At 50.3% G+C, this 24,758-nt stretch overlaps 1 protein-coding gene across 2 annotated transcripts; it reads left to right on the forward strand.

Annotated features, from left to right (window-relative positions):
- The first annotated feature begins 1,164 nt into the window (after positions 1-1,164).
- Positions 1,165-22,811, forward strand: ODAD4 (outer dynein arm docking complex subunit 4). Of its 2 annotated transcripts, XM_068978476.1 has the most exons (12): positions 1,165-1,278; positions 3,222-3,353; positions 3,592-3,742; positions 4,402-4,463; positions 4,758-4,923; positions 6,257-6,481; positions 6,680-6,887; positions 11,401-11,487; positions 13,096-13,292; positions 17,787-17,887; positions 19,476-19,560; positions 22,300-22,811. In XM_068978476.1, exons 1-12 carry the CDS (start codon positions 1,165-1,167, stop codon positions 22,809-22,811), a joined length of 2,040 nt encoding a protein of 679 aa, XP_068834577.1. The 2 variants fall into 2 exon arrangements, with proteins under 2 accessions (XP_068834577.1, XP_068834578.1); XM_068978477.1 differs by lacking the exons at positions 17,787-17,887; positions 22,300-22,811 and having other exon boundaries at positions 19,476-19,486.
- The last annotated feature ends 1,947 nt before the right edge of the window (positions 22,812-24,758 follow it).

Raw genomic sequence — 24,758 nt, forward strand, 5'->3', positions numbered from 1 at the left:
TTCTTAACTTTGTTGTTTTTTAAAAATATATAATTTTATTTATTTATTCTTGGCTATGCTGGGTCTCCGTCGTTTTACAGTGGCTTTTCTCTGATTGCCACAAACGGTGGCTGCCCTCCAGTTGTGGTGCACAGGCTTTTCACTGCAGTGACCTCTCTTGTAGCAGAACACGGGCTCTAGGGCATGCAGGCTTCATTAGTGTGGCACGTGGGTTCAATAGTTGCAGCTGCCGGGCTCTAGATCATAATAAGCTCAGCAGTTGTGGCTCGAGGGCCTAGTTGCTCCTTGGCACTTGGGATCTTCCCAGACCAGGGATCAAACCTATGTCTTCAGCATTGGCAGGTGGATTCTTTACCACTGAGCCACCAGGGAAGGCCCAATAATATTGTTTTGAAGAACAAAGAATTTTCACTTTGATGACATCAAATTTGTTTTTTGCTTTTCACTATGTTACATTCACCTATTTTTCTGGTTTTATAATTCTACCTCTTACATTTAAATCTTTTGAGTTAATCTGTCTGTATCGTCAGATTTTTGTTTGTTTTGGCATAGTGAAAGTCGGTAAGTCACGTCCGACTTTTTGAGATCCCATGGACTGAAGCCTGCCAGGCTCCCCTGTCCATGGACTGGAGTGGGTTGCCATTTCCTTCTCCGGGGGATCTTCGCGACCCAGGGATCGAACTCAGGTCTCCTGCATTGCAGGCAGATTCTTGACCGTCTGGAGCCACCAAGAGGCTCACTCTTGAGGGTGGTACACGTGCACAAATACTTGCCACGAATGCCTTATCCGTATTTGGAATTATGCCCCCAATCTTTTCCCTATCTTCAGGGCTGTACTTTTTTTTTTTTTTTTCCTGACTGTGGCTTCTGAATGCGAAGCAACTCCGGGAAGAACCGATGGAGCGTGCAACTGCCAACACTACAAGTCGCAAAGAGGCCTCCTTGAAGCGAATAGCCATGCGCTCGTCGTGGTCCAACCAGTTCGCGGTTTCCTAGGCACCGGCGGCGGTTGCGACCCGGACTCCGCCCCGCGCTCGAGGGGCGGGGCCGGAAGTAATTTACGTCTCCCGGTTGCTAAGAGACGGAGCTTCCACAAACCAGACTGAGGTTCTCAGGCTTCTTTTCCTTCCTTTCTCCGCTTCAGCGTCTCCGAATTCCGTCACCATGGCGGACCCAGAAAATGAAGTCTTGCGAAGCACCTTTCCATCTTACATGGCGGAGGGCGAGCGGCTGTATCTATGCGGGGAGTTCGCTAAAGCCGCCCATAGCTTCAGCAATGTGAGTCGTGCTCTGAAACGTTCAGCTACCCATCATTGAGGTCTTGATGATGCCTGGACCACCCTATTGTTTCCACTATTCCATTGTTACTGATTGATGCACCGCTGTCAAAGATAAACCCCTGTTTAGCCATTTTCTACCATTTCCCATTTGTATTCTACCTGGTTGTTAATAACCAACCTCTGCGCTAACAGTGACCCCGTCTCCTACATTTTTGCTCAAATGTGTCGTGATTGGTCTCCTTCCTCAGTTTCCCATAACTGGCTAGGAGGTTGGCTATGGGGCTGGTTGCAGAAGGGAAGTCTCTGGCACACAGCTGCTTATTGAAGGTGGTCGGCTAGTAAATAACATCATAAAACTGTACTGTAGTATAAATTGTTCCAACCCACCCTAAGGCGGTAACAGTTGAGCGCTGTTTTTGGATACCAGACACACTGCTAAGTGGCAAGCTTAGGGGGAGGTGCTATTATTATGCCATTTTGAAGGTAAGAAAGCTTTTATAGAAGTTGAGTAACATGCCTAAGATCACTGAACTAGCAGGTGGCAGAGGAGGGATTCAAACTCAGGCAGTCAGACTTCAGTGCTGAGGTGCTAACCTTACCATCGTACACTACTGTACTGTCTTGCAAACAAGCTATTGGATGTTTTATTATGACTGTTTTTTTTTTACAACAAATAGCCCACTTGTTACAAATAACGGGGTAGTAGCATAGCTCTCTAACGTGTCCCAAGACTCCTTCTAAAATCAAACTTCTCAGTTGGTACCTAGAGTCTTTAGTCCCTTTGGATCACCAACCGCATCCTAAAACCAGAAATAATGGATCAGATGGACCAGCAATTAAGTTCAGGAGCCCCATCCATTCTCCTTTTTCTGGAAACTGTTTCATCTTGGAGAAGCTCAGGTAGAAAAAAACACCACAAGGGCTTATAGCTTTGGGTGAGAAGTGGTCTTTTCTAGGAAAGAAAGGCTCTTTCTGGAAAAGTACGAAGGTCTTAGACGGAGGTGGGTACAGTCTGATGCCTCAGGAAGGACATCACGCTGCAGACTATGTAATGGTCTCAGACAGGAGAAGGAAGGACATGGGGACAAGGAGAAGCTTTCCATTCCCACTTTGGGTCCAAAATCAGTTTCCTTTTGCCTGGCATTTTCATCTTAATCCCCTGAAACAATGATTCATTCTCAACAAGCTATATAAAAAGAGAGGGGATGTATAATGGGTAACACAAGTTGCAGATCATCCTAAAATCCATTTTGTTAGCCTTCAGAATGCTTGGTCTTCAGATAGTATTGTTTTTAAAATGTTTATTTATTTGGCAGCGTGGGGTCTTAGTTGCAGCCCCTGGGATCTTCTCCCTTGTGTCATGGGATCTTGTGGCACACGGATTCTCTAGTTGCGTCACCCAGGTTCAGTAGTTGTGCTGCATGGGCTTAGCTGCCGTGTGGCATGTTGGATCTTAGTTCCCCGAACAGAGATTGAACCCACAACCCCTACATTGCAAAGCTGATTCTTGCCCCTTGGACCACCGGAGAAGTCCCCTTCAAGTAGTATTTTGAATGTGTTGTACAGCCATTTCGGGTTCATGGTTGAATTTGTTAAGCACTAAACACCCTAGGATTCTAAGTGAACTGGAGGAATCCCAGACACTGGGGAAGTTCAGTATATTCACTGGGTAGTATAGTATATTCTCACATCTCAACCAGTAGTTTCCAAGATAGCTTGTGATATGACCTTGTGAATGATGACTACCCGCAGATAACCTAGTTGACTAAGCAGAGATCAGTGTGGTGCTGGTTTTAGTCTAAAAGGATCCAAAGAAGACCTGTTTGCTGGCCCATGGAGTCCCCCTGAAACTCTGGCAGAAGGATTTGGGCTCCTGGGTCCAGTCCAGCTTCTTACCTCTCCCTGCCAGATGCCTGTTAATCTGAGTGGTTCCTTCTTCAGGCTCTTCACCTTCAGAGCGGAGATAAGAACTGCTTGGTTGCCCGCTCCAAGTGCTTCCTCAAGATGGGAGAGCTGGAAAAATCCCTGGAAGATGCTGAGGCTTCACTCCAGGGAGACCCAACTTTCTGCAAGGTGACTGTTGGGGTGGGAGGGCCCCTCGCTTTTCTCACTGCCACTACCTGCAGCAGCCTCTGATGGTTAAAGAGCCTGTAGGCTGCCTGGAGTTTACTGTTGTGTTCCGTCATAGGTCACTTGCCTCTGCCCCTGTATCCCAACATTTGTTCTCAACCCAGGGATCCTTACGTTCCGCCACACCTGAGTCTGGGCAGGCTTTGTCTGTTCCCTTTGATTTGACTTCCTCTCATTTCAGGGGATTTTACAAAAGGCCGAGACCCTGTACACCATGGGTGACTTCGAATTTGCCTTGGTTTTCTACCATCGGGGCTACAAGCTGAGGCCTGATCGGGAATTCAAAGTTGGAATTCAGAAAGCCCAGGAAGCCATCAACAACTCGGTGGGAAGTGAGTGACCATGGGGCCTATGCGCTTATTTGGGAGGTTCTTGGAATCCTTAGGTTTGGAGGGAGACCTCAGGTGGTGAGCACCCACCACTGGGAGGATTACAGGGAGCCCCCAGCTTAGATTTGGGTGCTCCTGATTTTCTTGAGGATTAGAAACTGTCCACTGGGAGGACTAGTCTCCAGTCCACTGTCCTGAGCACTGCAGCATCTGTTTCTCTTCAAAATCAGATGAATAACACCGTTTCACTCACCCCAATCCAGAAGAGTAAGCCTCTTTTTGGCCTGGTGTCATAGTACAGAATGAGGTTCTGAGAAGGGCCTTCCCTGGCCCCTGCCTTCCTCCCTTACCACACATGCACCAGGGGCTGGCTCTCCCATCAGTTCATCGTGTGCAGGTGACAGGGGGTGGGGGTGGGAGGGTGGGGGGGATGGCAGGGGGAGGGGGGGTGCAGGGGGGCTTGCCACTGTGGGTGGCAGAGTGTGTAAATGGAAAGGGGCCCTAGTACCCAAGGCCTATCTTTGTTTGGAAATGTGGCCTTGGGCTAGTGGGAGTGGCTTGGCTGCTCAGAGAGAGAGTTCCACCCTCCCACCAACGGCCAACTATTTCCACATAAAATGTGTGATAGGTTCCGGCCTGAGCCCCAGCTTCTGTCTTTGCAGGTCCCTCTTCTATTAAACTGGAGAACAAAGGGGATCTGTCCTTCTTAAGCAAGCAGGCTGAGGTAAGGGCCTGGCTCTGACTCCACCTCCCTCAAAGGGCAGAGGCCCCATGTGCCTGAGGAGCACAGGGTTCAGTGGCTCTCAGTGCCTGCGAGGGAGGAGCTCCTGCCCAGCACAGGTGGTCAGAGGGTTCTGCCCCAGCCCCTACGAGCTGTTCCCATACCAGACATCCTCCATGGTTCTCAGCACACAGAGGTCCTGGAGGGAGGGATCTGGGATCACAGGCTCGAGGGGCCTTGGCTGGTGCTCTGGGCTCCTTTCTAAGACTCTGTGGGGGTACTGCTCCATCTTCCCAGAGTATGCGAGCCCAGCAGAAGCCTCATCCTGTGAGACAGCTCGTACACCACCCCAAGAGAGAGAGCAAGCGGAAGGGCTCGCTCAAGAGCGAGAAGATTGTCCGCCAGCTCCTGGGTGAACTCTACGTGGACAAGGAGTACCTGGAGAAGCTCCTGTTGGATGAAGGTGTCGGACACTTTGTTTGCAGCAGGGAATTCAGGGCAAAGAAAACCTGGGGTGGATGCTTAACACATGAACCAGAGGCAAAGCCTATAAAACGATATTTGCTGACACGTTCCTCTGGACAGGTTCCACTACTGTTCTCACTTTACAGATGAGGAAACTGAGGCATAGGGAGGTTACATAACTCAGTGATGCGGCTCTCAGATTGGAAGCCAAGAAGTCCAGTTTCAGAACCAGTGCTCTTAAGTGCTCTGGTACCCTCGGTGGGAACGCTAGAGATCTGGGTTTCTTTACCACCTTGGTCCCTGAAGGGGCACCCCCCTGAACCTTCAGTGTGTTCCAAGGGCAAGGGAATCCAGCTCAGAGGTGCTCACAAGGGACTCCCAGGACTGTGGAATTAGAATGTCGTAAAATCTCATCTGGTCTAATCCCTTCTATTATCGGTAAGGAAAGAGAGACCCTGAATGGGGAGTAACTTGTCCAAGGTGACAAGCAAGTTAGTGGTGGAGTTGACAGCAGTGCCCAGGCCTCCTAACCTCCAGTTCCACACTCTTCCTGCTGCACCACACTGGTGGGAACAAGAAATAGGAAGGCGCCTTGAAGTGAATATCTCGTATGAACACTGGTGGTGGGAGTGTTGCCATTAAGCTGTTGAGCCTGCACAGGGATCACTCTCAAATCCAAGGGCTTTTCTCCAGAACTGACGTCCCAAGGTCCTCTATAGGATTCCCTGCCGGTTGCATCTCAGGGGCAACTTCACGGCTGGCCCATCTCCTCTGAACAGGCCTGGACGCTTCCCTCTATATAGAGGAGCTTCCAGGGAGGGAAGAGGTGGCCCACATGTTACCCAAAAGGCCTTGCAGCTTTACTCCCATTTCTGACCTCTGCTCAGGTGAGCGAAGAGAGCTGAGGCATGCCCCTCTGGCTCCCAGTTTTCCCTGGCCCACTTGGCACCCAGGCACTCAGTGGGCACTGGCAGCCGGGACCAGGTTATGCATTTCTACTCCGACTACTCTGAGGACAGCTTGAAATAAAGGAGCCCTGAGGGCTGGAAGCCTCTCAGAAAGCAATCCACCAGCTGCTGCTTCTGCTAGCTCGTCATGTCTTGCCATGAGGGGCCTATGCCCTAAGCCCTGTACCATAGGAGTGCCACAGAGAGGGGGCTCTGGCTTCATCTGGTCCCAGATAGACCCCCCTCTCCCACCCAGGTGCTCTTGATTTCCTTACTGTCCCACAGTTCCAGGTAGAGGTCCCCCCAGGGCCACCTTCAGTTGAGAGGGGGTGACTCCCCTCAATCCCTGTTCTAGTTGGCTCCTCCCCACCCCCTTCCCCACAGATCTGATCAGAGGCACCATCAAGCATGGCCTGACCGTGGAGGACCTCATCATGACGGGCATCAACTACTTGGACACGCGCAGTGACTTCTGGCAGCAGCAGAAACCCATCTACGCCAGGGAGCGGGACCGGAAGTTGATGCAAGAGAAGTGGCTGCGGGACCGCAAACGCCGTCCCTCGCAGACAGCCCGCTACATCCTCAAGAGTCTGGAGGACATTGACATGTGTGGGTGGTATTCTCAGAAGGGCTGGCCCATGGCCAGTTGGGGCCAGAGCCACATGGCAGCTGGAGCCCCCTGGCTTCGCTTGGCCGGTGGATGGAATCTAGTGGGGCGGGGGGTGGGGGTGGTGGTTAGAATGCAGGCTCTTCTGTCGGCCAGGGGGAGACTGCTCCCCCCTCCATAACACCTCTTTCCTTTCCCAGTGCTGACTAGCGGCAGTGCTGAAGGCAGCCTTCAGAAAGCTGAGAAAGTGCTGAAGAAGGTACTGGAATGGAACAAAGAGGAGGTGCCCAACAAGGATGAACTGGTGGGAAACCTGTACAGCTGCATAGGGAATGCCCAGATCGAGCTGGGGCAGATGGTAGCGGCCCTGCAGAGCCACAGGAAGGACCTGGAGATCGCCAAGGAGTAGTGAGTGCCTGCACGGGCTCGGAAAGCCAAGTGGCCAAGGCCCAGCTACATACTGACCTTTCACTGGGGCTGCTGGGGCTGGGGGCTGAGCCCCGCTTTCTGCCTGCGTGCTTGAGGTGGATACCCTGGATTGAGGAGCCACCTCCCTAGGATAAGAGCACATCTAGACTGTCAGCTTTTTTGCCACAAAGAGGGAGGGTAGAGGCCCCAAACTCCAAAAAACTCCCTGTGGTTTGGCTCTTAGGTATATTTTTATTTTTTAAAAAATGCTTATCATTTTATTTATTTGTTTGGCTGCGCCAGGTCTCAGTTGCAGCCCACAGGATCTTTAGTCTCCGCAGTGGCATACAGGATCATTTAATTGCAGCATGTGGGATCTAGTTCCCTGACCAGGGTTCGAACCTGGGCCCTCTGCATTGGAGCACAGAGTCTTAGCCACTGGACCAGCAGGAAAGTCCCAAGAGGTTAGGCTTCTGAGCTGTACCTCCCAGCTGCGGGGCCTTAGGCAGGGCACTTAACTAACCTCTCTCAGCCTCTGTCAAAGGGGCACAATGGTAGCCCCTACTCAGTAGGGTGAGAAGGAGAATGACATGCAGAAATTCACATAAAGATCTCAGAACAACACTGTGTATACATGATGACTATTGCAACGTCAGCTCTCATAGGAACCAACTCTTCCCAAGACTTGATGCCCACCCCCAGAGGTACCATCCCTTTCTGGGCACCCTAGTTCCAACCTCTGGAGTCGTTCATGACTTTGTCTTGCCCAGTTTTACTCGCCCCGCAGTTCTGAGCCCCCTCAGCCTCCCATCCTCCCAGGCCCACTCGGGTCAGCCCTCGCCTCTCCGTCTCCAGCCGCTCTCATAAGTCACCTCCAGAGACGCACTACTTCTTACCTGTCAACTGTTTTCCTGCTGACAAACAGGCCTTGGCCTCTCACTGCCCGCAGGTTCAAAGCAAATGGGCCTTTCCTGGTCACTCAGGGCCCTCTCTGAATCCACTTCTGCACAACCCTCCAATGTCAGGCCACTCTTTGGGTCAAACTGGATTTCTTGAACACACCCACCTCGTGTCCTCTCCTCAGTCACCAGAACCCTATAAGCTGTCTGTCCATTTCCAGTTCATTTCTTACCGGCCTCCCACTGTGCAGAGCCAGAATCTCGTGTTGGGCATTCCTGGTTCTCAAACAACAGCTAACTTTGGAGATAGACCTGGCTTTAATTGCTGCCTGGGACACTTAGAAGCAGTGTGGTTTTAAGTTGCTCACTCTCAGTTTCCTTATCTCTAATGAAGGCATGATAATACTGCCTCATGGGGAATTTGAGGATTAAATAAATATAGACAGTATTTAGGGCTTCCCTGGCAGTGGCTCAGATGGTAAAGCGTCTGACCGCAATGTGGGAGACCCGGAGTTCGATCCCTGGATTGGAAAGATACCCTGGAGAAGGCAATGGCAACCCTCTTCAGTATTGCTTGGAAAATCCCATGGACAGAGGACCCTGGTAGGCTGCAGTTCATGGGGTCGCAAAGAGTTGTACACGACTGAGCGACTTCACTTTCTTTCTTTCTAGACAATATTTTGGATCCAGTCTTCTCCCATGCCTTAAACATAAATCTTCACATCTTGCCAGCCCTCCCCTCCGAGCTCTCAGACCTGCATATCCAGCAGAGTCTGAGGCATTTCCACTTGATGTCCCATGGGAGCCCCCAGTTTGACATATCCAAAGTGGAATCCATCATCTTCCTTCAAGACCTCTTGCTCCAGGGCTCCCTTTCTGGGAGAATGGCACTGGTGGCTGCGTTGTCCCCAGGAAGGAGCCCAGGTGGCTTCCCAGACACCTCCCTTCCTTCGCTACCCACACCAGCCTGCCATATCCTGTCCATGCCTCTTCCTCCTATCGAGAGAATCTTCCCTTCTGTTCCCCTCCCACAGCTCCATCCACGTCTTCCTCACTTGTTGCCTATTTCCTCTGACCTGGGTTTCCTGCCGCCCAGCTGGCCCTTCAGTGCAAAACATGTCCCGCCCCGCCCTTGCTGACCTGACTTCTCCTCATCTCTGTTGACTCGGCTGTCTCCAGGCCCTTGGGCATCCTGAACCCTGGCAACAGCGCATGGCTCTGCTCCTACTCAGCCTTCTCTTTTGCCAGCACTTTCTTCATCAGCTCCCTCCTCCCTGTCCTTCAGATTGTAAAGAAGTGTTTTCCCCCCAGGGAAAGACCTCCATGTGCCCAGAGTGACCTAGCAGCCCTCGTCCACGCTCCCCCCACACATGCCACACGTTTCATCTACCTGATAGACCTTAGACTTCTCTGTTCCGTTTCTCTCCCCAGCACCTGCCCCATAATGGACATGCAGTGAATATGTGCTTAGTGGCTGATTGCATAAACAGAGGTGTCCCTGCAGCAATGTTGGTTCCTTCTCAGTCTCTGTCCACAGGCTTCCAGTCTCACCCGTGAGTCTCATGTGTATGCCCCACATGCTTCCTCAATCAGATCAACCTCACCCCCTCCTCCAAAGACTACCATCCTTACAGCCGTGGATCAAATCTGACTAGTCTGAGTAGCTTTTCCAGTGACCTTAGTCGGCCCTCATTTCTTTCCCTGATTACTGTATAGATGATTTGATTGCAGGCTTTCCCCATCCTGTACATCTTAGTACACATTACTTAGTTAGCTTAGTACACATTACTGTTATGAGTAAATCAACATATTTATTCACACCACAACAGAGCAGCCACTCTGGAAGGGGGAGCCAGCATCAGAGCTGCAAACACGGCCCAGGAGCCCCAGAGAGGGGAGATGAGGGAGCCTCTGAGAGAAGGGGGAGATAGGACCAGGGGGTGGCCCCCCAAGGCAGAGGGACAGGGCAGGGGTGGGGGGTTTGGGGCGCTCCAGGTAGTGTTGGGGTGGCCAGGACCTGTGGGGAGTGGGAGGAGGGGAGGCCACGCTGAGGTAGTGAGGGCCGATAGGAGTCTGTTCTCACACCAGTCCCAGAGGCGCTGTACTTGACCCAGGACGTGTGGTGCTGAGAGCAGGACTCAGACGTCTCCCCTCTCCCCAGTCTGGGGGCCTCGTTGAGATAATGTCCTCCTGGCCCCTTTGCAACATATTTACTTGCATATTTATGTGCATGTACACACACATAGCATTAAAAAAGTATATATTCCTTTATGTGGCTGTGCCGGGTCTTGGTTACAGCATGCGGGATTGATAGATAGAACATGCAAACTCTTAGTGGTGGAATGTGGGATCTAGTTCCCTGACCAGGGATCACACCGAGGGCACCTCCCCTGATTCCACATTGGGAACATGGAGTCTTAGCCACTGGGCCACCAGGGAAGTTTCCCCATAGGAGTTTTTTAAAACAGAAATGATCCATTTCTGTGGGTCTTCTTTTTAAAAAGCCTGTGTCTTGGAAAGGAACGTCTCATTCTTCGAATGGCTTCAGAGAAAGGTGTTTCGGTGCCTGCAATAACGTGCGTAACCGCATCCCTGGGCAGCCACTGAGGCTGCTCCCCTTTTCCAGCACACACAGAGCTCCAGTGAGACTGCAGACACATGTGGGTATGTCTGTGGGTGGAGGGAGAGCTTGGTCAGATTTGCATGTGAGAAGGCAGCCCAGCCCTGTGAGGAGAGGGAATCAAACAGAGCTTCCTGCCGCTGGGGCTCAGGGGCTGAAGGGCTGGGGGACAATGGGAAGAGGGGGAGCTGGCCAGGGAAGGAGGGAAAGAAGGGGATGCTGTGGGAGGGGGCTCAGGTTGGGTTTCTTGGTTTATTTGTTGGGAAGGAGATATTTTTTAAAAATGTATTTTTGGCTGCGTTGGGTCTTTGTTGCTGCACACAGGCTTTCTCTGGTTGTGGCAAGCGGGAGCTACTCTCCAGTTACGATGCACAGGCTTCTTGCAGCAGCTTCTCCTGTTGCAGACCACAGGTCTTCGGGCATGCAGGCTTCAGTAGTTGCGGCTCACGGGTTCTAGAGCTCGGGATTCATTGCCCCACGGCTGGTGGCATCTTCCTGGATCAGGGATCGAACTTGTGTCCCTTGGATTGACATTCTTAACCACTGGACCACTTGGAAAGTCTCCCGCACATTCATTTTTAATACGAATAGGGCCTCGGATATTGTGCGAGCTCCTATATTCTGACTTTTTTTTCATAATCTGATTTTTTGACTTAGATGTATCAAGGACGTTTTTTGTACGCAAAAATTGCACTGATTGCATTTAGATTATTTCCACCGTTTATTATTATAAACAATATTTTAATGAGTATTCTTGTCACATTATCTTCTGGAGGTAAATTTCTAGAAGGGGAGTTGCAGGACCAAAGGGGTGTCTTTGTAGGCTGTTGCTTGTTTGCCCTCCAGAGAGATTCTGATAATGTCTGTTCCCACAAGAGGGCCAGGGTACCTCAGCCTTGCCAGCCTGGGCATTGTCCCTTCAACTGGCCCGTCTTTACCTTCTTTCTAGTTTCCATAGTGCCTAGAATGACCTTGTCTTGCTTCTTCCCTACAGTGATCTTCCTGATGCCAAGTCCAGAGCCTTGGACAACATTGGCAGGGTTTTTGCCAGAGTTGGGAAATTCCAACAAGCCATTGACACGTGAGTGATCCAGGACCACCCCCTCCGTACTCAAGGGCCAGGACATCCCAACTTCCCCCTGGACTCCCAGCCTGGGGCAGGACATCAGGCCAAGAGGCATTGGAAGACCCGAATTTGGCTCCTGGCTATGCTAGGCGACCAGGAGAAAGCCACTTTGTAAACTCTGGGGCTCGTCAACTATATTAATTAGTAGAATAGAATCAGCATTTTCTCCTAATTTCCCGTTGACAAACATCAGGACACTTGTTTTTAGGCGTGTGCATTATCGAGCCTCTCCCCTGGACGTTCTCATTCTACAGGTCTGGGCTGGAGCTCAGGAATCTGATTTTAACAAGTTCTCCAGGCAGCCCTCACCTCTGGCCAAGTTCATGACTGGCTGGACCATTGACTTCTGGGAGTTCTTCGGAGGTTATTCTGTGATTCTCTGCAGTCACATGGGGGTCACTGGGAATGGAGCCTGAGCTCCCTAGAGACCTTAACTGATGGACTTTTGATGTCCAACCCTGGGGCTGGTGACCTGCTCCAGTGGGGTGATTCAGCCCCTCGGAGCCTTAGGGGCGGGCTTGACTGCAGAGAGAAATTGTGCTTCAGGCATTCGTTGTCTGACTAGAACAGACTTGTTGACCGGAGCCTGGTGCTCCAGGTCATTTGGTTTCCCCAGTGGCCGCTGGCGCCTGTGTGCCAAAAGACAGAAGCCTGTGAGCATTCACCTCCCCATTCATGTCTTTTCATAATAAAATATTTTATAGTAAATATGTGCTTAATGTGGGGCTTCCCTGGTGGCTGAGCTGGTAAAGAATCTGCCTGCAGTGAGGGAGACCTGGGTTTGATCCCTGGGTTGGAAAGATCCCATGGAGGATGGAAAGGCTATCCACTTCAGTATTCTGGCCTAGAGAATTCCATGGACTGTATGGTCCATGGGGTCGCAGAGAGTCAGATGTGCTTAACCTTAAATAATTCATTTGGAAAATATAGAAAATTAGATGAGGAAGTCTTCAGTCCCACCATCCAAAGACAAGTGTTCATTCTGATTCTCCTCTGACTTTTATTGATATTTTGTTTTTTCATCTCAGTCTTTTTCATTGTGTTGATTTTCTCTTAAATGTGCTTAATCATATTCTTAAAGCTTATGTGTAGGCTTCCCTGGTGGCTCATATGGTAAAAGTGTCTGCCTGCAATGAGGGAGACCTGGGTTCGATCCCTGGATCGAGAAGATCCCGTGGAGAAGGAAATGGCAACCCACTCCAGTACTCTTGCCTGGAAAATCCCATGGATGGAGGAGCCTGGTAGGCTACAGTCCTTGGGTTTGCAAAGAGTCGGACACAACTGAGCAAATTCACTTTGACTTTCAAAGGTTATGGAGTTATTTCAAATGCTATTTTACAAGCATTATTTTCAACTGTGGTATCAAAGCCAATTCTATAGATGCACCGAAATAACCCTGGTAGTTTAAAAAATATGATAGTGCTTGTTAGCTCCACTCCTGCTTCTAAAAGAACTGGTAGTTGGAGGACAGTTTTCCTTCTGCCACCAGTAGGAAGTCCAGCCTCCTAAGTCCAAGTACAGGGCCTGAGTGGAGGAAGCTGACCCAGTTCTTGGTGTCTCCAGGTGGGAGGAGAAGATCCCTCTGGCCAAAACCACCCTGGAGAAGACCTGGCTGTTCCATGAGATTGGCCGCTGCTACCTGGAGCTAGACCAGGCCTGGGAGGCCCAGAGCTACGGTGAGAAGTCCCAACAGTGTGCCGAGGAAGAAGGGGACATGGAGTGGCAGCTGAATGCCAGTGTCCTGGTGGCGCAGGCACAAGGTACAGTGCCCTTCCCAGCCCTCAGGCCCTGCCGTCACGCCCGCGCTGAACTTTCCATCCTGATGGGCCAGACAAATCCTGATTCTGAGAGTGGGGATAAACCCCCGTGTTTTGACCAGTGTGTATAGTGCCTACTCTAAGCTACACTCAGTTAGGGCTTGGGAGACCCAGAGAACTGCCCTGCCTTTGAAGAACTCAGCTGAGCTGCATGCAGGCCAGCACAGTGTCACGTCCTCATCGAAACAGCTGCACTCCTCTTGGCTCAGTAGCCTTTATACATCCATTCTCGCTTTAATCACTCTGCAAGCCAGTGCTGGAGGTACTGTCCTTCTTTTATAGGCTGGGAAACAGAGACTCTGAGTGGTGCCGCAGATTGCCCCAGGTCTCAAGAGGGCGCTTTTTTAGGGGGCTGGGAAAGTTCTGAAGCTGAGTTGTGGTGTTCATTGCACAAGTCTATAAATTTTCTAGAAATCATTGAACTGTATACTTACAAAGGGGTGCATTTTATACTGAGTGAATCATATTTCAATACAGTTAATGGGCTTGTTAATAAAACAGCAAGGAATAGGGGTGAGGAGGAACAGATGGAACAGGATTGGCAATGTTTTGGTAATTTTTAAAAACTTTTATATTCGAGTATAGTTGATTTACAATGTTGTGTGAGCTTTAAGTGAGCAGCAAAGTGATTCAGTTATGCATATACATATATCTATTCTTTTCAGATTTTTTTCCCACGTAGGTTATTACAGAGCACTGAATGGAATTCCGTGTGCTGTGCAGTAGATCCCTGTTGATTATCTATTTTATATATAGCGCTGCTAAGTCGCTTCAGTCGTGTCCAACTCTGCGCAACCCCATAGATGGCAGCCCACCAGGCTCCCCCGGTAGTGTATTAATATATATGTTAATCCCAACCTCCTAATTTATCCCTCCCCACCTTTTCCCCTTTGATAAGTTTGTTTTCTGAGTGTTTCTGTTTTGTAAATAAGTTCACGTGTATCATTTTTTTAGATTCCACATGGAAGTGACATCATATGATATTTGAATCTAGGTGATGAGTAATGGGGATTCATGATACTATTCCTTTGACTTTTCTGTATATTTGAAATATTTCACAATACAAGTTTAAAAGGAGAAGTAGCTCTAGGCCGCAGTAATAAGGAAGCCGTGGAGCTGGGTCTTCTGTTCACAGTTTCGGACCTGCCCTGCCCTGGGCACACGGCTGACCCCAGAGAGGGGGTAAGCATGACAGGCACTCTGATCACGGGTCTCATCACTCATTCACTTACTCACATCATTAACGCTTTCCTGGCACCTTCTAGGCACCAAAGCTGGGCATACAGTAGGAAGCAAAATTGATAACTGTTCCTGCCCTCCTATCTGAGGAGTAACTATTTTTTAATATTTATTTGTTTGGCTGCACTGGGTTTCAGTTGCAGCACATGGGATCTTCACTGTGTCACGTGGGTCTTTCACAGCTGGGTACTCCTTTGTGGTGTGTGGGCTTGGGAGTTGCGGCTTGTGGGCTTAGTTGTTCTGAGACATGTGGGATCTTAGTTCCATGGCCAGGGATCGAACCCTCGTCCCATGCATTGCAAGGTGAATTCTTAACCGCTGAATCACCAGGGAAGTCTCTGAGGAGTAACTTTAAAGCAGAATCATTAAGAACACAAAGGTACCAGTTCCAAGTTCTGAAGGCAGAACTTTTCAGCCAAAGGAACCGCATTTAGGGAGGTGGGCAAGAGTCTGGCTGATTTAAGAAACTGATGGAGACCAGTGTTGAGCTTCTGGGGCCCAGGAAAGTCTGGAGGAGGGAGGCTGGTGAAGGGCCAGGTCCACAGGGCCTCTCAGGCTTCCTTACACGTCGTGGATTCTTTCCTAAAGACATAGAGGAAAAAACCACTTGAAAGCTTTAAACTGGGGAACATGTGATGACTGTGCCTTTTCCTAGAACTCTTTGCTGTCTCTGTGATGACTTTTTTTGTGTTTGCTTTTTGGCTGCACTGCAACAGGGCTTGTAGGATCCTAGTTCCTGACCAGATAGTGAACCCGGGCCCTGGCAGTGAAAGCGCGAAGTCTTAACCACTGGACCACCAGGGAATTCCTGTCCCTGGTGAGGTCTTGTTAGGCTCTGAGGGCCTCTGGAGAAGCAGGCCACTCACTACTGGCCTCAGTTTCCATGCTGTATGGTGGAAAAGTCCAGTCCAACACAGCAGCCAAAGAGCCCCTGGGTTGTAGAGGCAGCCTGGCCAAGTGGGCAGATCTTGGGCTCTGCAAATAGGGATAATTATAGTATGTATGCTAGAGAAGGAAATGGCAGTCCACTCCAGTATTGTCGCTTGGAGAATCCCATGGACAGAGGAGCCTGGGAGGGCTACAGTCCATGGTGTCACAAAGAGTCGGACACGACTGACACGTATAGTGTGTACGTATCTTCTTCATAGTGTGAAGACATGAGGTAATGGCTACGCATGTAAGCACTTAGAATAGGAACCAGCATATAACAAGCTCTCCAGAAATACTCATTTCTTCCTTCCTCCCCATCAGCTTCCCATAAGTGTTTCCAACAGTGGTAAGAAACAATTAGTCCCTGGAAAAGCCAATAAAAATATGGATATACATGTGTGGATTTGTGGATGCACAGAGTGAGGAAAAGAAGAGGAAAAGGGCCCCCAAAATGGAGATAATTTCAGGTTATAGATTCAGTTGAAAACAAATAGAATGGTCTTTAATGCTTCCACTCACTTGAATGTTGACTCCTATTCTTTTTTTTTTTTTTATCATTGACATAAATTTATTGGAATAATAATTTAATCTGGGTAAACACAAATTTATGTTTTTCATAATCTTAAGCATTAAGTAGAAGTAATGTAAGTTTATTTAATCAGTGAATCTATTTAAGATTCAGATCAGTTCAGTTGACTCCTATTCTGACCTACCATATCAGAATGATATTTATTCATGGTGGCCTCTGAGGCATTACTGTGAGTTTTCTTCTTTTCAAATGGATATTTGAGAAAAAAATGTATATTGACACCACAGACTTTTCAAACTATGCTAGAATCGCTTTTCAAATGTAATTGCCTTTTGCAGTTTGAGTTGTGGATCCAAGGCCCTTCTTTCCCCAGGAATCCTAAAGCAGTTTGTGGGAGAGGGGTAGATCTTGGGGTGCTAGTCACAAGAGGAAGCAGTGGAGGGACTTCCCTGGCGGTCCAGTGGCTGGAACTTCATGCCCCCAAAGTAGGGCGCTCAGGCTTGATCCCTGGTCGGGGAACTAGATCCTGCATGCCCCAACTGAAACCCAGCGAAGCCAAATTAATTAATTTTTTTAAAAAAGTGGAAGCAGTGATGTGTAAAGAGAGTGAAGTGTGGGGTTCCCAGCCCTGGCAGGGGAGCACTTTTCTCCTTCCTTCCTGAAATTAAGGTTTTTCCAAGGGCAGTCAGTTCATAGCCCTCATCCCTGGCCCAGTGCTAACTGGTCAGGTGAGTGCCCTGGGGTGGGTGGGAGGCTGCTTCCTTCCTGGGTTCAGATTATTCCAGCGTGGGCACTGATGTCCCAGCCACTGGCTCATGAAGAGTCACATCCAGTCCTGCCAGATTGTGTTTGGTGTCCACAGTGTTCTTTACAAATCTGAGTAAACATTAAAAAAGAAAAAAAAAAATAGATGTCTTCTTCTGGAACCATTTAAAGATGGGGTATAGTGGGAATTCCTAATAATGTAATTTCATGGCCTTGAGAAATTTCAAAGAAATAGCACTTGGAAAAACAGCATATATTAAGAAACCATATTGATGATTCTTTTTCATGTCTTCTTAGAGTTATAGCCTTGTTACAAACCCCAGGGCCAGACCCAGAAGGTATTATGATTGGGATCATAAAAGCATAGAGCTTGGAATGCCGGGTCAGCATCAGGCATGAATGCTGCCTACACACTTGCTAATTGTTCCCGAGACCAGCCCAGAAGGGAATGGACTGGCGTAAACTCAAGGAGCTCTGGACTATGTCAGTGTAGTCCGTGCTATTTAGGAGTATGTGATTGATACAGCATGTGTCTTGAGAAAGATAAGATCTGAGAAAGTCTTATGGTCTGCAGTTAGGAATAAAAGCTGGATTCAGAGTGGACTCTGCACCTCAGTCCAGTAGAGGCTGCTGGTCCCCTGACCCATTGCGCCAGATTTCACGTTCTGTCTTCATTCTCGTCGCTCACTCCCAGACCATTAGGGCAACAGTGGGGCAGGATGGAGTTGTCCCCCTGGAGACACATGATGTGGGCACAGACCCCTTCCCTCACTGACTGTTGGCACCTGAAATCCAAGGCTCCAGTGCCCAGGTTCTGTTCCCTAGTGGTGAGGTGGCCCAGGAAATGTCTGGAAAGGGTGGTGCTGGGCAGCCTGGTGTTGCTGCTCCTGAGGGCCCCTGGCACCCTGATATTGTACCCTGAATATGTACACTGATATTATGTCACTATCCTCATGCTCCCTTGTGCCCTTCAGTGAAGCTGAGGGACTTCGAATCGGCCGTGAACAACTTTGAGAAGGCCCTGGAGAGAGCAAAGCTGGTCCATAACAACGAGGCGCAGCAGGCCATCATCAGCGTGAGCCTCTCTCTCTGGGGGTGGGGATGGGCAGGCCCCGGGACCCTCAGCCCCAGATGTTTGTTTCCCCTCAACCGCGGAGCACCTTCTAGGTCGGGCAGTGGCTTTCCAGTGTCTGTTGTTGCCATCAGTTTATATAGCAACCCAACCAATACACATACTGTTAACTTTGTTTTGGCCACACTGCACAGCAACTTAAGGGATCTTAGTTCTCCAACCAGGGATCGAACCCACACCCACTGCAGTAAAAGTCAGCATCCCAACTACTGGACTGCCAGGGAGTTCCCCTCAATACACATAGTTTTATTTGTGTAAAACATGAAAAACATGAAAAATAGCAAGTTTTACAAAACATATTTACCTTTATTATGTACACTGTATTTCTTACTCTATTTTCTTTTTTCTTTTCATTCCTTGTCTTTAATGCTGGCTGAGACCCTGTAAACTGACTTTAGGACTTGCGCTTGGAAAAGTGCAGCCCCCACAGAAGATAATAGAAAGCAGCGTGATGGCCTCACTCACCAGTCCAGACTTGCGCTGCTCAGTCAGGCGGCCACTAGCCACCTGCAGCGTTTAGCGTAAATGGAGTTAGAAGTAAACGAGCGTTGCAGTTCAGTTCCTCAGCCACACCAGCCACATTTCAAGTGATCAGTTGCCACGTGAGGCCTCTGGGTATCACACGGTGCAGATCTAGAGTCTTTCCAGCACTGCACCAAAGGTGATGACGTGGCCCTGGCCCCCGGGAAGCTGAAAACACAGTCCCTCACTCCTGACTGGTGCGGCAGGGACTAGGGAACTCGGACTGAGAACTCCAGCGGGCAGGCAGAGTTGGGCCTTTCCCCTCACGGAGGCGGAGGTTTCGAGGTCACCTCGGAGGCTGGGCAGGGCTTTGAAAGTAGGAGACAGAGAGAAGTGCCCATCAAGCCAAACAGACGCATGGCCCTAAATGGCTCCTCAAGGGACCTAGTCCCTGACCTCTCACCCCCTGATGGGCATCTCCAGGCAGGAAAGCATACCAAGGGGCAGACTGTACTGCCCAAGAACATCCAAGCCTGGCGATCCAGGGCCTGTAGACATCCCCGAGTGTCTAGAGATGTTCCACCCACTGCAAGTCACAGGGAGGGCTGCAAGAGAGCAGCGTTGCCCTCAAGAAACAGCACAGGCTGAGTTCCCAGTCCCTGGCTGTCCTGCAGAGGCCCTGGAAGCCGCTCTGAAGGCAGGCCAGCCCCCAGCCCCACCCCCACCCACGGTGTGCTGCTGAGTCCCCTCCATGGCTTGCTGCCTGGCTGCAGGCTGAGGGGCTTGCCTTGTCTCCTTTAATTTGGCTGAAGCTTTAGGAATCAGCAGACAGACGCAACCCCTTAAAACATGCCTGAGTCTGAGGGAAATGAGTTTGAGTCACCCCCAGTGGTGTATCTCTCATACCACTTAGCGTGGGGAGTTCCATGTCCATGGGATCCATGATCCTCAGGCAGGAGTAGTCAGAGGAGCCAGGAGGAAGGGGCCGGGAGCAGGGTTGGGGCTTGGGTGGGGAAAGGACAGGTCCTACAGCGTTAAGAGAGTTCACTGATACTCCTCTCACCCACAGGCCTTGGATGATGCTAACAAGGGCATCATTGAAGAGCTGAAGAAAACCAACTACAGGGAGATACTCAAAGAAAAGAAGGAGAAAGGTGAGTTTTGGAGCTGGAAGACGGCATCTTCAGAAACCTGCCTCTGCTCTCCTTCCAGTGGTCCTCGCCCCGCTTCCTGCTGCTCCATCAGTTGGGCTTGGCACTGCCCACTGAACATTCTGATTTCAGTGCCGCCAGCAGCCGTTCCCAAGGCAGGAGGGGGACCCCTCAGCCTGTGGTCAGATCCCATGCTGTCTGCCCTATTTCTTCAATACTTCTGTATTTTTAAAAAAGATGCATTCGCTTATTGTATTATTTATTTTACTTTCTGGCTGTGGTGGGCCTTTGTTGCTGCACACAGGCTTTCTCTGGTTGACTGGGGACTACCCTATAGTTGCGGTGCTCGGTGGTAGCTTCTCTTGTTTTGGAGCACAGGCTCCAAGTGCACGGGCTTCCGTAATGGTAGTACGTGGACTCAGTAGTTGTGGTGCCTGGGCTTAGTTGCTCTGAGGCATGTGAGATCTTCCCAGACCAGGGATCGAACCTCTGTCCCCCTGCATTGGCAGGTGGATTCTTAACCACTGGCCCTCCAGGGAAGTCCAGTACTCCCATATTTCTTCAATTCATCAAATATTTGTCAAGCACTTGTCACCTGCCAGGGAAGTGTGAGATTCTGGGGGTAACAGAAGCTCGGCCCCTGCCCTGGAGGAGCCCATAGCCCAGTGGGAAAGCCAGGCACCTGAGTCTTCTGAGCAGGGGGCCGCGCTCTACTGTAAGAGCCTGGGCAGGGCGCTCCCAGTTCTCTGGGGTGGTAGGGAACACTTCCAAGAGGAAGAATCTTCCGCTTTAGGCTCCAGAAGATGCCCAGGCGTTTTCCCGGTGCGAGGTAAAAGGCTGAGGGCATTTCAGGTAGGAAACAGGAGCAAACACGGAAGCAGAATGCAAGCAGCTTACACTGTGGGGGCTCTTACCTCTGGCCACACTGGGTTAACATCAGCCAGAATGATCTCACTAGATCCTCGCTGCCAGGAGGCGGAGGTACTGCTTAGGGAGGAGGACACTGGAGCCTGAACGATCGGCCCAGGTCACTCAGCAGTCTGACTGGGAGCCACACTCACTCCCACCGTGGGCAGCTGCTCTTCAGGGTCAGTAGTGAGCAGGGCAGGGTCGGGACAGGGGGCCGGCAGAGGTGCAGAGGTGACAGGACTGTGCCGGTCTAGCCTTACCACGTTCTTTCTCCCAAGAGTTCCAGGGAGTGAAGAGGCCTTTGATCCCCACCCCCACCCCCCAGGCACTAGCTATCTGACCGGCCCCCATGAAAGGAGTGAGGGAAGAGGAAGTGGCGGGGACTCCAGGCCCCAAGGAGTCGGCAGGGATGGGGGCCAGGCCCCAGAGTGGTGGGGGTGATAAGCTGATCTCCACTCAGGGCTTCCGGCCTGCCCAGGCGCTCTTTTAAGCTTTGTACATGCTGACTCATCGGATCCCTCCTGGAGCACTAGGAAGTAAGTGTTGTTTAGTTGCTCAGTGGTGTCCGACTCTTTGTGACCTCATGGACTATAGCCCGCCAGGCTCCTCTGTCCATGGGATTTTCCAGGCAAGAATACTGGAGTAGATTGCCATTTCCTTCTCCAGGGGATCTTCCCAACCCAGAGATCAAACCCACATCCCATGCACTGGCAGGTGGATTCTTTAACGCTGCGCCACCTGGCAAGCCCTAAACAAGTATGACGTGCTTGATTTTACGGATGAGGACACAGGGCCAAGGGGTTAAAGTCGCACAGTGGTTTCTGGTCTTGGACAGCCTGGCTCTGGAGCCCATGGTTTTACCATGGTTCTGCACATACTATTTCTGTCAACTCGACCCGATCCCGTGGGCCCTCCCTCCAGCCACACTGAAGTGAAGGGGAGCTAGGGCTGGGGCTCCCTCGGGGCTTCTGGGAGGACAGAGCTCCTTCCAGGCACCAAGGCTGAAGCCCTCTAGGGTCCCGACACAGCAGCGGCAATCTGGGTGTGGAGTTTCGGGGCACCTGAGCAGTCAGATAAGGGCTTTTTATTACCCAGCGCCTGCACGTGGTGGCTGGATCCCCTCAGAGATCTGCGTCTGCCTCCACATGCCATTGGAGCCGCTCTCAGAAGGCACAGAAGCAATAATGTCAGGGGATGCAGCAGGTGCTCCAAGCATCCTCCTTCCTTGGCTGACAGCACGCTGGGAAAGGCATCCTGAAAACTTGAGGAAGGCTCCCAAAGGCATAGGCAGCTGCTGGTCACTTCCCTTCCTGGACAGCAGGTGGCAGCATTGCATGTGTCTTCACAGCCAACAGCAGCTTTTGCTGGCTCTGAATCCAGAGTCCCTGTTGGCATCTTAGAAACCAGGACTTCCAGGAAGAGTGTGGAGGAGACTCAAGAGGAGATTGGTAACTTTTCTCCAATAGCTGGTAAAAACAAGGAGCAAGGATCCCTTGGGTTGTAAAATTGCCCTGCATCTGAACTTCCAGCACAATTTGCTCCCTTTTTTTTTTACAGGGGAACCTTCCAACAAATGATGAGTGTGCTCCCCAGGGACAAAGAGAAATGCAGAATGAGGATGCCAGAGGAGAGGCCTCTGTCTTTTCCCAGCACCTGAGCTAGTTCTTGTAGGGAAAAAGAAAGAATGTGGGCTGGGGGCGGACTGTCCTGGGTTCAAATCTTGGCTTTGCCAATTATATTCAGTGTGACGCCATGTGTGATTTCCCCTTTCTCAGTCTCAGGCCTCTCATGACAAAATTTCACGTCTCTTCTCTCCTTTCTCCTGTTTTTCAGAAAATGCCACTATGTTGGATCAAACACGGACAGCAAAGGAGAAGGAAACGAGGAAAACCAAAGATGAACCTGAGAAGGTGATGAAGCAGTGGGAGCAGGAGAAACAGCCCGAAGGTGTCTTGTCTAAGGGAACTTTGGGGCTCACAGCTAGGCAGCCAGGACACCGGCAGAGAGAAGACCCAGAAAAAGCCTCATGGAGGAAAGAATTGGGCGCGAAGGAGAGAGGTCCAGGAGGCACTGCCAAAGGACAGTTTGGGGAACCAGGCAGGACAGCACAGAAGAGAGAGGAAACCAGGGAAATTTACAGGAGGCCTTCAGAACTGGATCAAAACCTTTCAGATGAATCAAGCCCAAGGGAATCAGAAGGACTAGAGAAGAGCCTTTCAAAAACTGACAGAGGAGAGTTGGAAGCACTTGGGAAAACAGAATCAGGAGAAACAAAAGAAATGGAAATAACAGAAAATTCTGAAAAAATAGAAAAAGATGAAAAGGAAGATGAACCCACTGAGTAGCATTAGGATCAGCAGGCTGGTGTTCACAGGGACCATGGAGGTCTTACTAAACTGGACATTCAAGCTGAGATTTGTCTCTTATGTGGACTGGGTCCCACAGGTCACCCTGTCTCTATTACTGTTTTCCCTTTCAATGTGTATCTTTCACTCTTACAAACCCCGAGTCTGTCCTTTTGCCTCCTTATCGCCACCCATTCTCAGAAGAGCCTTAGAGAATGAATGCATAGGCATGGGAGTCCCACTTGCTGAGCAGAACGCTGACATTCTGACTAGGGGAGAAACACGGAGACCCCCTCCCCAAACAAGGCCTGACCCACAGTGTCACCAAAGTGTGAAATGTGGTCCTCTCCCCCAGACCCTGTGCGAGGACCTTATGGGAGAAGTGAGAAAGATGCTAAGAAGAAAGGGTTTCAGGGGAGGAAGAAACAGGTGAACTCCAAGGAACTCAAAAAGCCTAAAGTGGGGAGGAAAGAGAAAGGCTTGGGAACAGAGGTGTGGCTGCCCAGCTGCTGACCATTGGCTCATCTTGCTGAGTACCACTGTGTGCAGGGTACTGTGGGAGGCTTTCTGGAAGAAATAAGGATGGGACAACCTCAGCCATCACACAGCGAGGGAGACCTACTTGTAAACCCCGAAGCCTTGAAAACAGAATGAAGTGCCTGCTGGCACTGGTGGGGCTCTTGGAGCTCAGGGGGAGAAGGAAGATGTCTGGCAGAGAACAGGGAGCAGCTGGGAGTAGGAGTTGCCTCAGGACCCACCTGTGCCACCCTGGGGGCCTGCGTACAGTTGAGTAAACCAAGCTCCCCAAACTTGCTTCATCCTCTGTATAATGAGTACCTGCCTCGGGGCTGACCAGCTGCCCCAGAAGAGGAGTTAAGAATTTCACTGCTTTATCCATTTAGCCCCTTGGCCATTGCCATCCTAGTTCCAGCTCCATAGTTCCTGGAAGGGTTGGGCTTGATTGGGGCAGAGGCTGACTTTGGGCCTGCCAGACTAGGGGGAGGCAAGTGAGGCATTTCAGCTGCAACTTTTAAGGAACACAGGGTCAAAAAACTCAGTAAGCAAGAGAAACAGTATTTTAACGCAATATCACACACAAAAAATTGCAGAACTCTGAGAAATTGAATATTTCCTGCCACATCAGTAAACAAGGATGTCTCACAGCCATCAGCGATTGCAGCCACCATGGAAGGTGAGCTGGTGAGCCCCAAGGGAGCACAGAAAGGTGACTACCTGCAATCTAGCAGAAATCAAAGCACTCCCTACGGTTGGGCCCTGAGGAAAGGAAATTCAGGATGTGAAAAACGCAGGACACAGGCTCCAAACAGCTGAGGTGCCTGTTAAAGGAATGATTTCAGTGAGTCCACACTCTTGCATGTTCCCATACATAGAAAAGTTCTAAATTCCTTAACTTGGGATACCTGGTTTTCTTTAACAATAATCTTTTCCACGTTCAGATTACCTGCCCTTTGTTGGAAAACTTCTATATAATGCAGCTCCTACTCTCGCCGCCTCAGAGCAGTTTTCTCAGCGTTACTTGAGATGCTATCTCCCTGGCTTGAAATCCTAAAAATTCCCGCGGAATAAAACAACTCTCAACTTTCAGGTTGTGAATATTTTTTTAATCAATAGCCTGATGATGAGTAAAATATCAAAATTTTAAAGAAAGACAGGATTCGCCTTCGCACTCGCACAATCTTGCCTCAAATCTAATCTCTACACTGGGCCAGGGAGGGGGGTGCCTGCTTGCCTCTTTACCGAGTTCATCATTACCGGGGTGCAAGAAAAAGAGGCCAAACCCCCGCTCCCCAGCCCCCATACCCTGCCCCTGCACAGGCGCCTCCAAACAGGTGCTGGCCCAGGGCTGGCGCGCCCGCAGCGGGCGGGGCGCAGCGCTCCGCAGCTTCCTTCCAGGGCCGAGTGAGCGTGGAGTTTCGATTCGCAGGG

The sequence above is a fragment of the Capricornis sumatraensis genome, chromosome 8, assembly GCF_032405125.1.
Source record: "Capricornis sumatraensis isolate serow.1 chromosome 8, serow.2, whole genome shotgun sequence".
Taxonomy (NCBI): Eukaryota; Metazoa; Chordata; class Mammalia; order Artiodactyla; family Bovidae; genus Capricornis; species Capricornis sumatraensis.

Excerpts from the sequence above, each read along its gene's own strand:
- ODAD4 (XM_068978476.1), top strand. The coding sequence starts at position 1,165 with ATGGCGGACCCAGAAAATGAAGTCTTGCGAAGCACCTTTCCATCTTAC. Across the intron at positions 6,888-11,400 it reads CTGGAGATCGCCAAGGAGTA|TGATCTTCCTGATGCCAAGT; the intron begins GTGAGTGCCTGC and ends TCTTCCCTACAG. Across the intron at positions 17,888-19,475 it reads CGCAGCAGGCCATCATCAGC|GCCTTGGATGATGCTAACAA; the intron begins GTGAGCCTCTCT and ends TCTCACCCACAG.